The sequence below is a fragment of the Colius striatus genome, chromosome 5 (assembly GCF_028858725.1).
Source record: "Colius striatus isolate bColStr4 chromosome 5, bColStr4.1.hap1, whole genome shotgun sequence".
Taxonomy (NCBI): domain Eukaryota; kingdom Metazoa; phylum Chordata; class Aves; order Coliiformes; family Coliidae; genus Colius; species Colius striatus.
Window position 1 is genome coordinate 23,689,973 of NC_084763.1, and position 13,768 is coordinate 23,703,740.

At 48.3% G+C, this 13,768-nt stretch overlaps 2 protein-coding genes across 2 annotated transcripts; both read left to right on the plus strand.

Annotated features, from left to right (window-relative positions):
- The first annotated feature begins 942 nt into the window (after positions 1-942).
- Positions 943-3,488, plus strand: HOXA10 (homeobox A10). The gene is made up of 2 exons (XM_061996813.1): positions 943-1,768; positions 3,214-3,488. The coding sequence occupies exons 1-2, from the start codon at positions 943-945 to the stop codon at positions 3,486-3,488; spliced, it is 1,101 nt and encodes a 366-aa protein (XP_061852797.1).
- A 6,656-nt stretch (positions 3,489-10,144) lies between these two features.
- On the plus strand, positions 10,145-12,668 carry HOXA9 (homeobox A9). The gene is made up of 2 exons (XM_061996636.1): positions 10,145-10,739; positions 11,882-12,668. Exons 1-2 carry the CDS (start codon positions 10,184-10,186, stop codon positions 12,118-12,120), a joined length of 795 nt encoding a protein of 264 aa, XP_061852620.1. The 5' UTR covers positions 10,145-10,183; the 3' UTR covers positions 12,121-12,668.
- The last annotated feature ends 1,100 nt before the right edge of the window (positions 12,669-13,768 follow it).

Here is a 13,768-nt window from a genome sequence, read left to right on the forward strand (position 1 = left end):
GGAGATATAAAAATGATCGCCCAAATATAAACACATCAATAAACAGGGTGCGCAGTATCTTGCGAGCATACATTTGAACTGCTCGCGTCTGCATTCTTTCTGTGGCATATGTCTGGCTTTATATTTTAAATGGTAATTAGACCTCGGGAAAAATCCAATGTTAACTAAAGCACTAGGAGCTGAAACCGCAAGATCAGTCCTCCCAGAGTGGCATTGCTCCCTGAGAGATTCTTCAGAGCAGCAGCGAGCATTTTATCTCCAGGAAATTTAAGCCTGGCCTGGCTTCGTGACGGTGATACTAGGCTGGAAGCAGCTCCTCTCTTCGGTAGTTTAACATCAGAGGCAGCAGGCCTCTTTACGGTTTCCAATGATCCGTGATAAACAATAACACGTCTTTTACTTCTTAAAAACGAGACAATCAAATAAAATGAGCATAGCCTGAGCATAAAACACCGGGCGAACCGTGGCTTTATTAATTTCGTGAGAGACACAGGCTGTGCGGGGAGGTGAGCAGACATTGCTGTCGGAAAGCCTAACCACGGGGAGAGAGAAGTGATAGTAAAAGCTTCATCTGGACACCGCTCCAGCCTAGGTATAATAAACATCAAGACCGCCGGGTTATTTTATAGCGGTACGTGTGAGAAGAAGGGAGCAAAACTTGGAGGCAGTATGGGCAAAGCAGGCTCCTTCCCCTTCCATGGAGCGCTGCTCCCGCCCAGGCGCCCATGTGGGTAAAGTGTGCGCGCCTGTGTGTATGGAAATCCATATTACACATTAATATACATCTATCTCCCAAATTCAGAGGTCGACCTGAGAGCAGCTCGGTGCATACGAAACCAGACGGGGAGGGGTTGCTGGGGAGGCCCGGGCTTCCATTGGCTGCAGGCGTCTGCCGTGGTGCGGGGGTATCTCTAATCATATTCAGCATGTTTTGCACAAGAAATGTCAGCCAGAAAGGGCTATCTGCTCCCTTCGCCAAATTATTCCACAACAATGTCATGCTCCGAGAGCCCGGCTGCAAACTCTTTTTTGGTAGACTCCTTGATCAGCTCGGGCAGAGGGGACGCGGCAGGAGCAGGAGCAGGAGCAGGAGCAGGAGGCGGAGGCGGCTACTATCCCAACAGTGGTATCTACCTGCCACAAGCGTCCGATCTGTCCTACGGGCTGCAAAGCTGCGGACTTTTCCCCGTTTTGAGCAAACGCAATGAAGGTACTTCTCAAAGCATGGTCCCCAGCTCTCACCCCTACGTGTCAGGGATGGAAGTGTGGCTAGACCCCCCCCGGTCCTGTCGCATGGAAGAGCCGGAGAGCCAGCAGGCCACCTCGTGCTCCTTCGCTCCAAACATTAAGGAGGAGAGCTCCTACTGCCTCTATGACTCAGAGAAATGCCCCAAGGGCTCGGCCTCCACAGACATCGCTCCCTTCCCTCGGCTGAACGCCGAGGTCAATCCGGCCGGCGGCGGCAGTGGGGTTCCCGTCCCGGGCTACTTCCGCCTCTCCCAGGCTTATGGTACCTCCAAGAGCTACAGCGCGGGGCCGGCCGGGGCTGGTCCCTTCCCTCCGCAGCCCCCCGGCCGCTTCCAGACGCCTCCATCTTTGCCTCCCGTCCCGGACGCGGGGAGGAAGGAGGACGAGGAGCGCTCCCCCAGCCCCTTGGCGTGCGTCTCCCAGAGGGAGGACGAGACTCAGGCTTCATCTTCCACCGCAGAGGAGCTTTCTCCAGCTCCGTCAGAAGGCAGCAAAGCCTCTCCCGAGAAAGAGCCTGTAGGTAAGCGAATGATGGTCACGGTGATGGTAGTGATGTTTTGTTTTGTTTTGTTTTGTTTTTTAAAAAAAAAGCAGTTGAGGATCACGGTGGCATCGCGATGCTAAAGGAGGATCTCAGCTGCCCCGCGGGGCTGCCAAGAAGCGCTGCTCACACTGACCTTCTGAACTTTGTAATATTCGGGCATGGGGTTGCCGTAAAAATTAATGTCCATCCTACAGTTTAAAACCCTTAGAGCCTCCGCTCTGGGCAACTTTAGCCTGCATGCTGCTTAAACATATAGAAAAACAATATCAATCTTTCCCCTGTGATGTGAAGGTGCCTACCAGATAACAGAGATGTTTGTAAAGCATCCAAAATAAGCAATAGGCAGTGCCAATAAATAAACCTATTAACGCGGTAAGTTATATTTTACGATCCAGAATGCTTTTCGGAATAACAGTGGCGCTGAAATGTGCCATCTATGAACTGCTATCAAATTAGACTGATGAATGCACTGTGAATATCCTTCAGCGTCTACACGAGATAACAGGGTTGTTATTTATTAATTTGCTTGTTTATTTCCCTTTCGAGCTCCCATAGAAAAAAAAAAAAGAAGAAGAAAGAAATTAAAACAAACCCCCCTCTTTCCCTGGGCTGCAGACTTCTCTCCGGCCGCATTTCAGACGCCCTGTTACTCTTTCAGACGTCTCTTCGAAAAGTAATAAGATCAAAACAAAAAAGGGAAAGTACTAGAAAGACAATCCTAAACCACGAACCACTCCGAGCTATGGAGGAATCTGCCTTTTTTCTTTCCCAGTCGGTTCCACTGATAGTGATAAACACACTGCAACGGGGATTTTTTTTCCTTGTTTTTGGTGGTTGTTGGTCGGGGCTTTTTTTTTTTTTTCTCCCCTGAAACGGTTGGAAAAGAAAGGACTCCCCGGGAAGGCAGGGACTAGAGTCAGGGAGGATCCTGCTCCCCAGCTCACCTTGCTTTCTATCTCCAGAACATACTTATAAAGTTAGATCCACAGACATTGGGGTGTTTTTTTGGAAGCAGGTGCCTCGAGGGGGTGGGTGCTGTGGAAAAAAGATGCCAGGCCATTCATTTTAGCCCCCCGTCCCCCCCGTCCCCAGTAACGGTGGACTCTTAGCCGCCGAGGGAGAATGGATAAAAACCTGTGTTTTGTAGGGTCAGTGGTGAACTACCCCAGGCCCCGCCGAAGGCTACCCAGAGCTTTTTGAGCAGAGGCAGATTTGCCCAGGCGGACTCAGGACCTTTGGGAAATCACTTTGAAGGTCTCGATTCCTACAAGGACACCCTGCATCCCAGCTCCCCGAAGCTGGCTGAGCGAGCTCCCTGCACACACTTCCCCCAGACATACACACTCCTTCCACCTTCTCCTACTGCAGCTTTTGGCCTCCTACCCCCTGGTAACGTCCCTTTTTTACTTTCTCAAAACTAGGCAATTCAAAAGGAGAAAATGCAGCAAACTGGCTCACGGCAAAAAGTGGCAGAAAGAAACGGTGCCCTTATACCAAGCATCAGACTCTCGAGCTGGAAAAGGAGTTTCTATTCAATATGTACCTGACTCGTGAGCGTCGCCTAGAGATCAGCCGCACAGTCCACCTCACAGACAGACAAGTTAAAATCTGGTTTCAGAACCGCAGAATGAAACTGAAGAAAATGAACAGAGAGAATAGGATTCGAGAGCTCACAGCCAACTTTAATTTCTCTTGATGAACCTATAAACACATCTTTACGGTTTAAAGAGCCAGTATCATTTTCCTAGGCTGTAGTCGTCTGCACCTGTATGGATTATCGATTTTAGACATTCTCAATATGTCCTTAACCTCTGAGTTACTATGGGGAGGGGTGGAAGGGGGGTGGAATGAATCCACACTAATACACAAAATGCCGTGCATGAGCCTCCCCTCTTCTTCCAGTCTTCTCCACGGCCGGTCTATTCCTTTAAGCTTTGAAACACAAAAATAACGTTTCGGGAGCTGCAAATATTTTTTTTCCCTCATATCTTCTTCTGCAAAGTAAACAAGCTTGGTTAAAGGCTCATTCTTTTAAATTATAAGCGGTGTAACTTGGACCGTACATAGCTGCAGAATGAAGAATTTAAGCCTTGCCATATTTCTATAGCGGGAGCTTCCCCCCCTCTGTTTTTCTTCCATCCCCCGCCTTTTTCCTTCGAAAAGCAGGACTTACAATAATGAAATGCAGGCATCCTTTAAAAGGGCGTCACGGGAGCGGGTGTTAAGAGCGATTTTCTTTTCTTTTTCTTTTTTTTTTCCTCCCTTTACCTTAAAAGTCAATATTACAGCTTTAAAATTGGCCAGGAAAATGAAATCTCTTCTCTTTAAAGGTATGAAAGAGTTTGTGTTGCTCATGGACTAAATTACGACACTTACCTCTGAATTTCTCTCACTCTTTCTGGTTGTAGATATTTCCTTAATGTAGTTTTGCTTAAATATGTGGAATTAGTGACTCTTTTTTTTTTGTCTATTAATAACGTTACCCTTGGTAACGCATGACAAGCACACAGAAATTCCCCCTTGAGAGGAAAGTAGTCACTTTTTCCTCACTAATTTCACTGAAATGTATAAATCCTAAACATCAGAAGGACTTTCTGAGCCAGAGTCTGAGATTGCGAGGGAGAGTATGTTCGTCTTCCTTTATACTGTGAAGTTACATGCATTAAAGGGTCAAACATATGGGTGAAAAATAAAATTTAGAATATTAAGAAAAGAAAGGGGGAAAAGTATAAATACAGATATGTATAAATATCTATTATTATTAAAATGCCGATACTGTTTTAAGCAAATGCATTCTATCGTTATTATAAATGTTAGTTCTAGCTATATCTAGTTCTTACCTTAAATCGGAATAAATTAATATTGTAATGCTGCTGTGCGTGAAAAAGACGATGTTTATGTTCTCATAGAAGAATAAAAAACGTGGAATGAATCCTTTTAATTTTACCCTTTTTTTGTGACTGTTTATCCTCAGGTTCTACTTTATGTCTTCGAGAACTTTTACAACAGGAATAGTTGCCTAAACTCCCTGCAATTACTTTAGGAATCTATTTAAATATTACCTAGACGGTCGTAATTTGTCTGGGCCATATAGCGATGGTGCTCTAAGGTTTGTCGGCTTTTGTTCAGTTTTATGACTTGCTAGTATATCTGGATTGTTGCTGTCTTGAACGAGTGGTTTCAGTTGACTGAGGAGCTGCATAGACTGAGGAAGCAAATTACTATTTCTTGAGGGCAGGGAAACGATTTTTACTTCTTTTTTAAAATTCATTTTAATCAATCACCTACAAGCGTGCAGAGATCTTTAACTCCAGAGGACAGTGACAAAATTCTAGCTTTATCTCAGGGCTGAGAAGAAATCGTAAAGGTGAGCGCATGGGGAGGGGGGGAACCCCAGCATCGCCTCCTTGCCAGCGGGCCTCTCCAGACAAGGTTATTCTCTACCTGGATGCGTGTGGAAGAACTTATTTTACCCAGACTGCCTTTTCTCTTTTTTTCTTTTTCTTTTTTCTTTTTCTTTTTTTTTTTTTAATCCTGATTTCTCCTTCCTGCATGTTTAGCTGATACAGTCAAAGGAAAGGCAAAAGAAGAGCTGAGAGAAGAGCCACAGCTAATGTTTCGGGTATGTGTATGCCACGGTGGGGGGGGGGGGGGAAGGCCCGGACAGACTTTGAACCCGGACTTACTGGGAGCCGTTAGCTTTTCTTGATGTGACACTGTCAAGCACGGCTTTTTTCTCCCCGACTGTATCTGCATGGAAGGCGAAAGGTGCCCGGGGCGGATTGGTGGGGGGTAGTTGTTATGATATTTTTTGTTATTATGTTGTTTTCATTAACACATCCGAGCATGGCCGTGGGGAATGAAGGGGCGCCAGAAGGGCGAACGGGAGGGAGAGAGGGATGTTTTAGTCACGTTTCTGGTTTTATTTTTGTAGCGGGATCCTTGCGTTAAGCACCACGACAATGGGGAAAGTAATAATTAGCGCCTGAGAACTGCTCTGTGGTTTAGGTAGTTTCATGTTGTTGGGGCTCCACCTTTCTCTCTACAGCACGAAACTGCCTTAATTACTTCAGCTGATATCATCACCAGGTATGCTTGGTGCGAGTGTCCTTTCTGCCCGAAGAAATCTTAGCACTGAAGTGATCTGTAGGCGTCAAGTCCCAATGCCATTGTTCCCCATCTGCAGCGGAGCCTCCTTTGATTCCTCAGATAAACACGGCAGCCGAGGGGGGATGCTTGACAAGTTCTTCAAGGTTAGCTAGCTCCTAAGCGAGTCACTGCCTGCTTGCGGGATTTTAATATAACTCGTAGGCTGCATTCAAGGTCAGGTGCGTTTTTGCATTCTGTTTAGCGTGGGTCGAGCTCGGGGGGCGGGGGATGTGTGTGTGTGTGTGGGGGGGTGTTGTGCTCTTTTAATTTTTCTGTCTGGATTTGTTAAAAAGCAGAGACCCGAAAGCCTGCCTGGGGGAAGGGAGAGGCAGAGATCAAATCTGCCGGCTCTGCTCCTCTAACCATCCCAAAAAAGGCCCCGGAGGGCAGCACCCGTGGGCGGGCGGACGCCACTCGTGACAAGAGTACCTGGTCCCACTGGCGGCTCTCGTCCCCGGGCGGGGAGGGCTAGTACCCGCCTAGGCCTGAGGCAGGGCTCTGTCGAGCCCGCTGCTCCAGAGCTGCCCGGGGTGGCCGGAGACCCGCAAGGCCTCGGTTACGATCACGATTGCGGCGCGGGCGCTCTGCGCGACGGCGGAACGAGCAACAGCGACCTCTCCGGGCTCGCCGCCGCTGCCGCCGCCGCCGCCGCTGCCGCTGCCGCCGCCGCCGCCGCTGCCGCCGCCGCCGCCTTTTGTGTCCGCAGCGCGACCGCGGCCCGGAGCGGCCTCCCGCCGAGCCCTCCGCACCGCAGTTAGCACCGGCACGGCAGTGGAGCGGGGCACCTCACCAGCGGGAAGGCGGGCGGGGTAAAGGGCGTGAAACTGGCTCGCTGCGGCTTTATTTTTATTTGTTTTGGCTTTTAGTGATTGTGCATATTTTGGCCTAAAAGATAGTAATATTTTTTTAATAAAGTTTTTCGAAACTCCAGACTGGGCTGCAGGAGCTCCCAGGAGTTGGATAGCGGATTTCAGCTAGACCAATCCTAGCCGGTTCCTCAGAGAAGGAGATATCTTTGGCTGGGGCAGTATGCGTCTGACGGGCTGTCTGCTGTGTCCGCAAACATGCAAAGAGTGTATTTACAGTGTACGTGTCTGTGCGTGCCTTTATGACATTTGTACATAGGTTTACCTCTGCCCTTTATTTCCAGTTTGAATCACATCATCTTGATTTTGGACCGCTTCCCCCAATTCTGAATAATTTTTTCTACCCGCTGTGCCAAAACACCTCCGTGCACTCGTAGTTCTGGTGTTTCCGTGAGAGAGGTTTACAGAGCAGGAAACCCTGGGGAAATGCTATCCTGAACTTCCCGTTCAGGAGCGATCGCCAGCGCCTGAGGATTCTTGTCCCGCGCCCGCGTAGACTCCGCGCCTCTGTGGTGTGTGGCTAATGAAGCAGGGCTTGTAGATGCCCTTAGCTTCAAAACCGACGGGATCCTTCCGTGTTGCAGCCTGGGGTAAGAGCTAGCGTAATGGAAGCTCTGCTGATTTGGCTGTATCGGGATGGAGGGCAGGGTGTAATTTTATTCCGGTACGATCGCTTCAGCGGTGCTTCGTTCCTGCGAATTCCGATTTCATACCACAATTTGAGACAAACGCTTCTTTCTGCCCTGTTTTGGAGTCTTACATCTCCGAGGGTGTAAGCCACTAAGACCTTGAGTAATTTGCAACGCAAATTGTACGAAGCCCACGCTGCCGCCACTAGCCTCAGTGGCTCGTAGGTAAAGCGTACTTTGGGGGAAAAAAAGGGTCTAAAAGGACGATAAGGGAGGGCGAATGCTCCAGCTTTGTTATCAGCAACGTGACCGCTTGAAAAATGTCTGTAATTATTTGCTGTATTTTATCTCTTGCTTTCAGTACACCCTCTCCTGCCGCTTGCATGTTGGCAGTCAACAAATGCACAATTTTACAGGGAAATAAAAGTGCAGGCGCTTTCTTTTAAACGTTACTGTTATTGCTATTCATTTGCTATTATTTTTGGTGGGGAACCAAAAAAATGAAACCCGCTGCAAGTTGAGAACCCAAATTCGAATATAAACATCCAGGACTCCTGCCGCTAAGATTATTTTTTCTGAATGGAAAAAGGAAGTTCTACAATCACATTTCACCACAGCTGACTCTTAATAATAAATACAAATGACGTCGAGTTCCGTCTTTCCAGGAAAGAAATACAATTATTTTTTTCTATTACGGCGTGTCTATACAATGGCCACATGAAATAGCAGAGGAGAGCTTTATTTGCATTTTTTTTAATTGATAGAAAATAACGGGGCCCTTGTTTGTGGAGATCTTACAACTGTTCCGTAATTTTCGAACTCTAATGGGGGATAATAGTTTCATTATGGTCCTTTGTAATCCTGAATGGGGGAAAAGAACGCTGTTAAAATAGGATCTCTGTAAGATTTCGGATTAAACTGTTGGGAAGACATGAAAAGAAAAAGAAAGAAGGAGAAAGGGGGAGAGAGAGAGGGAGAGAGACAGCCCACATAGCGATGTAAAACTAATTAGAACCACACTTTCGCGTGCACAGTATTTACACGTGATTTTAATTATTGCTGAGCCGTCCCTACTATTTGCTGGGCTCTATCTTCAAGAAAAGATATTTAGAGTAAATTGAACCCCTCGCAGAGATTTTTTTGTGCCTCCTGCATCCCACTGACCGCGCTCCTTCGCTAGCCGCGGGGATACACAGCGTGACTGTCCGCCCGAGTAAAACTAGGAGTCACCGGCATATTTGCCAAGCGCTCAGCCACGACTTTAATTCCTAACACTGGACTTGGATCTGGCCGCCTCTTACTCTCTCCTCTCGCGGACCCTCCCCTCCTTCTGCGGAGCACTGTAACCCTCCACTCGGTCTCCGATGCCGCTAGCGTGTGTCCTGCAGCCAAAGGAGGTGTCAGCAAATAAATAACTATATTTGCACATAAATTTGATTCACCAGAATGCAGGATAGCCGACTGCGACCGCCCCTTTGATAGCTGCCCTGAAAAGCAGGGTTCCTTTCGGCAGCGGGGGATGGGGCTTTTTCTCCCCTTTCCCCCCGCTGCTTCCTTGCATAGTTAGAGAATTAATCGTCGTGATAAATCCCGCCGCCCGGCTCTGCCTGCGCTCCTTCCCTCCCGGCCGGGACGCCGGCTCCCCCCCGCCCCACTCCCCTCCCCTCCGCTCCACTCCGCTGTGGTAGCCGCCCGGGCCCCTGCCCCTCTCTCCCCGGCATGGCGAGAGGGTGCCCGGCCTCTGCGGCACCGTCCAAGGGCAGGGACGGGCAGGCGCGCCAATGTGGGGCGACGGGCAGGACGAGGAGGGTGTTTCGGTCACTGCCGCGCTCTGCCCGGAGGGGTGGGGTGGTGAAGTGCAGCTTGGTGCGGGCCAGCCTAAATACCGAGCCAGAGCCTGTCCCGGTCCTCCTCCGGCCAGGAAGAGTCAGCTCGGCGGCGCGGTTTCGGAAAGGGGATACGTTGAATTTGACTTTCCGCTGCCAGCTCTGAGTCGAACGGAACGGTATTATTTACAGTGAGTTCCCAAACTAAACACAATAGTATAATTTAACCTTTCCAAGCACTCGTAAATTTTTACTGCTGTGAAACACAGCCATGCAAATGAGCACGCTCATAGTTACAGACTTAATAACAACCCTGTGGCTCCCGAAACAATAACTCCTTATGAAATATAATAAATATCTATTTAAATACAGTATACTGCAACTGCTATTTTGCTTTTTTTTACTGCTTCAATTATTGTATAATTTTATGTGAAGGCTCCAATCACAAGGATGGTGGTGGGTTGGGTTGGTTTTTTTCGCAGGGAACACGATCCACTGGTGGAGTGATTAATTATGATATAAAATAGTCCGCTTAAAAGGAGGAAAAGGGGAAAAAAAAAAAAGGAGATAGGAGCGGGGGAGAGAGAGAGAAAGAGGGAAGAGAGGCCTGTAATACGGAATCTGATCTTTTAATCTCCGTTGGCCGCAATTAAAACAAACCCTGCCGTATAACTCCAATATCCCTTTGCATAAAAACATATGGCCTCGCTATAAAAATTATGGCTGGAAAACACTGACCCATTAATAGCCCGCGGACTGATTTATACTTTATTGTTCTGCTCCCCCGCCACGTGACCGGGGCAGCCAATGGGCGCCCGGGCTGCCCTCAACTTATTACTGACTCTACTTCTCCGCCAGCACCAAGTTGTTACGTGAAACCCGCAGCCCCGAACCGCGGCGGGTCCGCCGCCCGCGCCCGCCATGTCAGCTCCCGGGACCCTCAGCAATTACTACGTGGACTCCTTCCTGGTGCCGGAGGGGGAAGAGCTGGCGGCGGCCCGCTACGCCCCTGCCCCGCTGGGGCCGCCACCGCCCCCGCCGCGGCCGGCGGCGCTGGCCGAGCACCCCGAGCTGGCCCCCTGCAGCTTCCAGCCCAAGGCGCCTGTCTTCGGCCCCCCTTGGAGCCCCGCGCACCCCGCCGGCGCCAGCGGCGTTCCCGCCGTCTACCACCCCTACGCGCACCACCAGGCGCCCGTGGCACCGCCCGACGGCAGGTACATGCGTTCGTGGCTTGAGCCTGTACCGGGCTCCTTGTCTTTCCCCGGGTTACCTACCGGCAGGCATTACGGCATTAAACCTGAACCGCTGGCGGCCAGGAGGGCTGACTGTACCACGTTTGACACTCACACTTTGTCTCTCTCTGATTATGCTTGTGGTTCTCCTCCAGTTGATAGGGATAAGCAAAGCCACGAAGGCGCATTCTCTGAAAGCAATGGAGAAAGTGAGGCAAACGGAGAGAAACCGCAGATCGATCCAAGTAAGTGGGACTGCGAGAGTCATGGACTTCAGGGCGCTGCGCCGGCCGTGGGGAGGTGTCGAGGCACTGGGGCTAATTACACGGCCGAGCACCGGCAGCTGCCGCCGCCGCTGCCGCCGCTCCAGCTCGCCGGGCTCTGCAATCTGCAACAGTCAGCCCTGCCTTTCGCAGGCTCTAACGGGATCTAGGATGGCTAGAGCTTTCCAGACTGGAAGGAAAGCAAAATCCCATCCTACAATTGCCATTTTAAAAAAAAACAAAACAGCAACCACAACAACAAAAAGAAAGGAAAAAACCTGTCCCAGCCCCAGCCACCCCAACCAACTCCGCAGAACATACTCTCATCCTCCTGCCTCACTGCGCGCACGAGTGTGGGCAAATGCTGGGGAATGGGTGCCTAGAAAGCATTGGATGTGAATCTGTGAATCTTTTTGAGATGAGCAGGCCTGGGCAGCTATTGCGGGGCTGAGACCAGCAACCTCGCCGTTGACTTGTTTTTTCCCCCCTCCCCCTTCGTCTCCTCGGTGCAAAACTCCGTGCTGGATGCTCCCAGGGCTGCGGGGCTGGTGGCGGAGCACCTCGGGATTGGCATCGTGATTAACACCATGCGAATAAGGGTCCTAAGTGGAGGAGGCTTTAGTTATGCCGGCTGTAGACTGACTCGCCAGCTCCCTATGTCTTGGCAGTGATGACACCAGAGAAGTTCAAAATTTAGAAGTGAAACAATTTCGATGACATGTTGGTCTGGCTGGTCACTCCCTGGGCTGGCAGTTGGGGGGGGATGGGGGTGGCGTGTGAGAAGACCAGGAAGGAGGGAGCAAGCAGAGAGAGAGAAAGAGAGAGAGAGAGGGGAGGAGAGAGCATTTTAAAATTGCATCCTATAAACAATAAAAAGGCGAGGGGAGGCGGGGGCAGTGGGGCTTTGCTGCGTGTGCTTGCGTGTGACCTCTCTATGAGTCTGTATTTTGGAGTCCATTGTGCCTCACTATGCTTTCTGCCTGGGGAAATGAGAGCCACATCTTAAACACCAGTATCAGGACAACTACGCGGTTGGTCCCGCGTGGATCTACTTCCCCAGCTCCCTCCTTTCCCCCACGCAACACCCCCCCAAGCCTGAACTTCTCCTGTTGTTTTCGTTGTAGATAATCCAGCTGCAAACTGGCTCCACGCAAGGTCCACCCGGAAAAAGCGATGCCCTTACACCAAGCATCAGACGCTGGAACTGGAGAAGGAGTTTCTGTTCAATATGTATCTCACCAGGGACCGTAGATACGAGGTGGCCAGACTTCTCAATTTAACTGAGAGACAAGTGAAAATCTGGTTTCAGAACAGGAGGATGAAAATGAAGAAAATCAACAAAGATCGAGCAAAGGATGAATGACGGCGAGCACGGGTTAAACTGAAAATGCATAAAGTTAAAAAAAAAAAAAAAAAGAAAAGGAAAACAAGAGAAAAACGTTAAAAACAACACAAAAAAATTCCTCCCCTCGAGCCCTGCCATGCAATGCGTCTGGGTCCAGGCCTCATTTTTTTCCCTTGACAAATTCTGAGTATGCTTGTACCTTGCTTGTCACAGAGGCCAGTTTGCCAGGAGAGGTACAGTAAGACTTTTAATTTTCTAATAGGAAAGAAAAAGGGGGCATTAGCACGAGAAGGCTGTTTAGCTGGCTTGTATAAATCTACCTGTTTCTTCACTTGTGGAATGAAAAAAAAAAGAAAAAAGAAAAAAACTACCTTTTCATAATGCACAACTATTTACAGACTGTGTAGTTTAGTCTACGTAGTTAATTTTATTCGCTCTTTGCGAGGCAGAGATCTCTGCTCTAATACTTGAACACTGTGTTTTATTGTGGTAATTATGTTTGTGACTCAATTTATGTGCTTGGGTGCTGTACCGGATGTAATGTTGTAAGCTAGAATTCAATTTGAACTCAGGTTGTTTATTATAAAAATTGCATAGAGTATAGCTCTGTAGTGTATTAAGTCTATTCTGTATAATTAGACAGTTAACCTTTGATTGTAAAATATATATTATATATATATATATTCCAAGGCAAAAGAAAGGAAAAAAAAAAAAGTAGAAAAAAAGTTCGTCCGGAATGTCTGGGAATTATGGTTCTCAAAATATTGAAGCAAGTCATTTTAGTATGCACAGTTGATATATATATAGTACTGTCTTTGTCGATTGTATATATAATCTATATATTAAAAAAAGAAGTAAATAAACAGACTAGCTTAAATATTGTTTTTGCACCAGTGAGCAGTTATCAGATTTCGGAGCTATACGTATATGTGAGAAGGGTAACTACCTATGCTTTAAGTTTTAGTTTTAATCGAATGATTTGATGGTTATTGTAATGAAGGTTAATTTTATTGATAATAAATTATACACTATAAGAACTTACATTTGGTTATTGTAAATTTGTATCAATTTAAAAAATAAATCTGGGACATTATGTTGATGCAGAACGTACATTGTCTATTTTGAAATAGTTACCTCATGGCCTACTGACCAAATCGTTGTGTTGAAATGATATTTAACTTTTTGCCAAATAAAATATATTGATTCTTTTATATTTTGTGATGTTTAAAGATTACTAAGGGGGGAATTCTTCGAGGCACACCGGATCTCTCCAGTAGACGTAGCAAGGCTGGGACGGGCACAGGGCCGAGGTGAGGAGTGTTATTATTTTTGAGCCAAAGCAAACCCATGGCTCCACAAATGTAGACCCCAGGTGATGAAAATCTAGGGTTAGTTTTGTCCTAAACGGGCAGATTCATGTCCAAAACGCCATTGCTTCGCGGAGAAGACGCACAGCTCCCCTCTCCCGGGTATAATCTGGGAGGCTGGCGTGGAGCGGGACTGGTAGCGGGGCACAGCCCCGAGTTCGTAGTCTTTGATAAACCCAGAGGACAGGACGATGGGGTGTGTATGGGGGGGATAAAGTCCAAACCAAAATATCCGACGTTCTTTCGTGCGGGTGATCAAACAGTGACATTTAAGCTGAGACGGTTAATTAGTCCCCACC

What these genes read in the sequence shown, in the direction of transcription:
- HOXA9 (XM_061996636.1), top strand. Translation starts at nt 10,184, where the DNA reads ATGTCAGCTCCCGGGACCCTCAGCAATTACTACGTGGACTCCTTCCTG. An exon ending in GAAACCGCAGATCGATCCAA is followed by an intron (nt 10,740 to 11,881) that starts GTAAGTGGGACT and finishes TTTTCGTTGTAG; the next exon opens with ATAATCCAGCTGCAAACTGG.
- HOXA10 (XM_061996813.1), top strand. Translation starts at nt 943, where the DNA reads ATGTCAGCCAGAAAGGGCTATCTGCTCCCTTCGCCAAATTATTCCACA. An exon ending in TCCCGAGAAAGAGCCTGTAG is followed by an intron (nt 1,769 to 3,213) that starts GTAAGCGAATGA and finishes TCTCAAAACTAG; the next exon opens with GCAATTCAAAAGGAGAAAAT.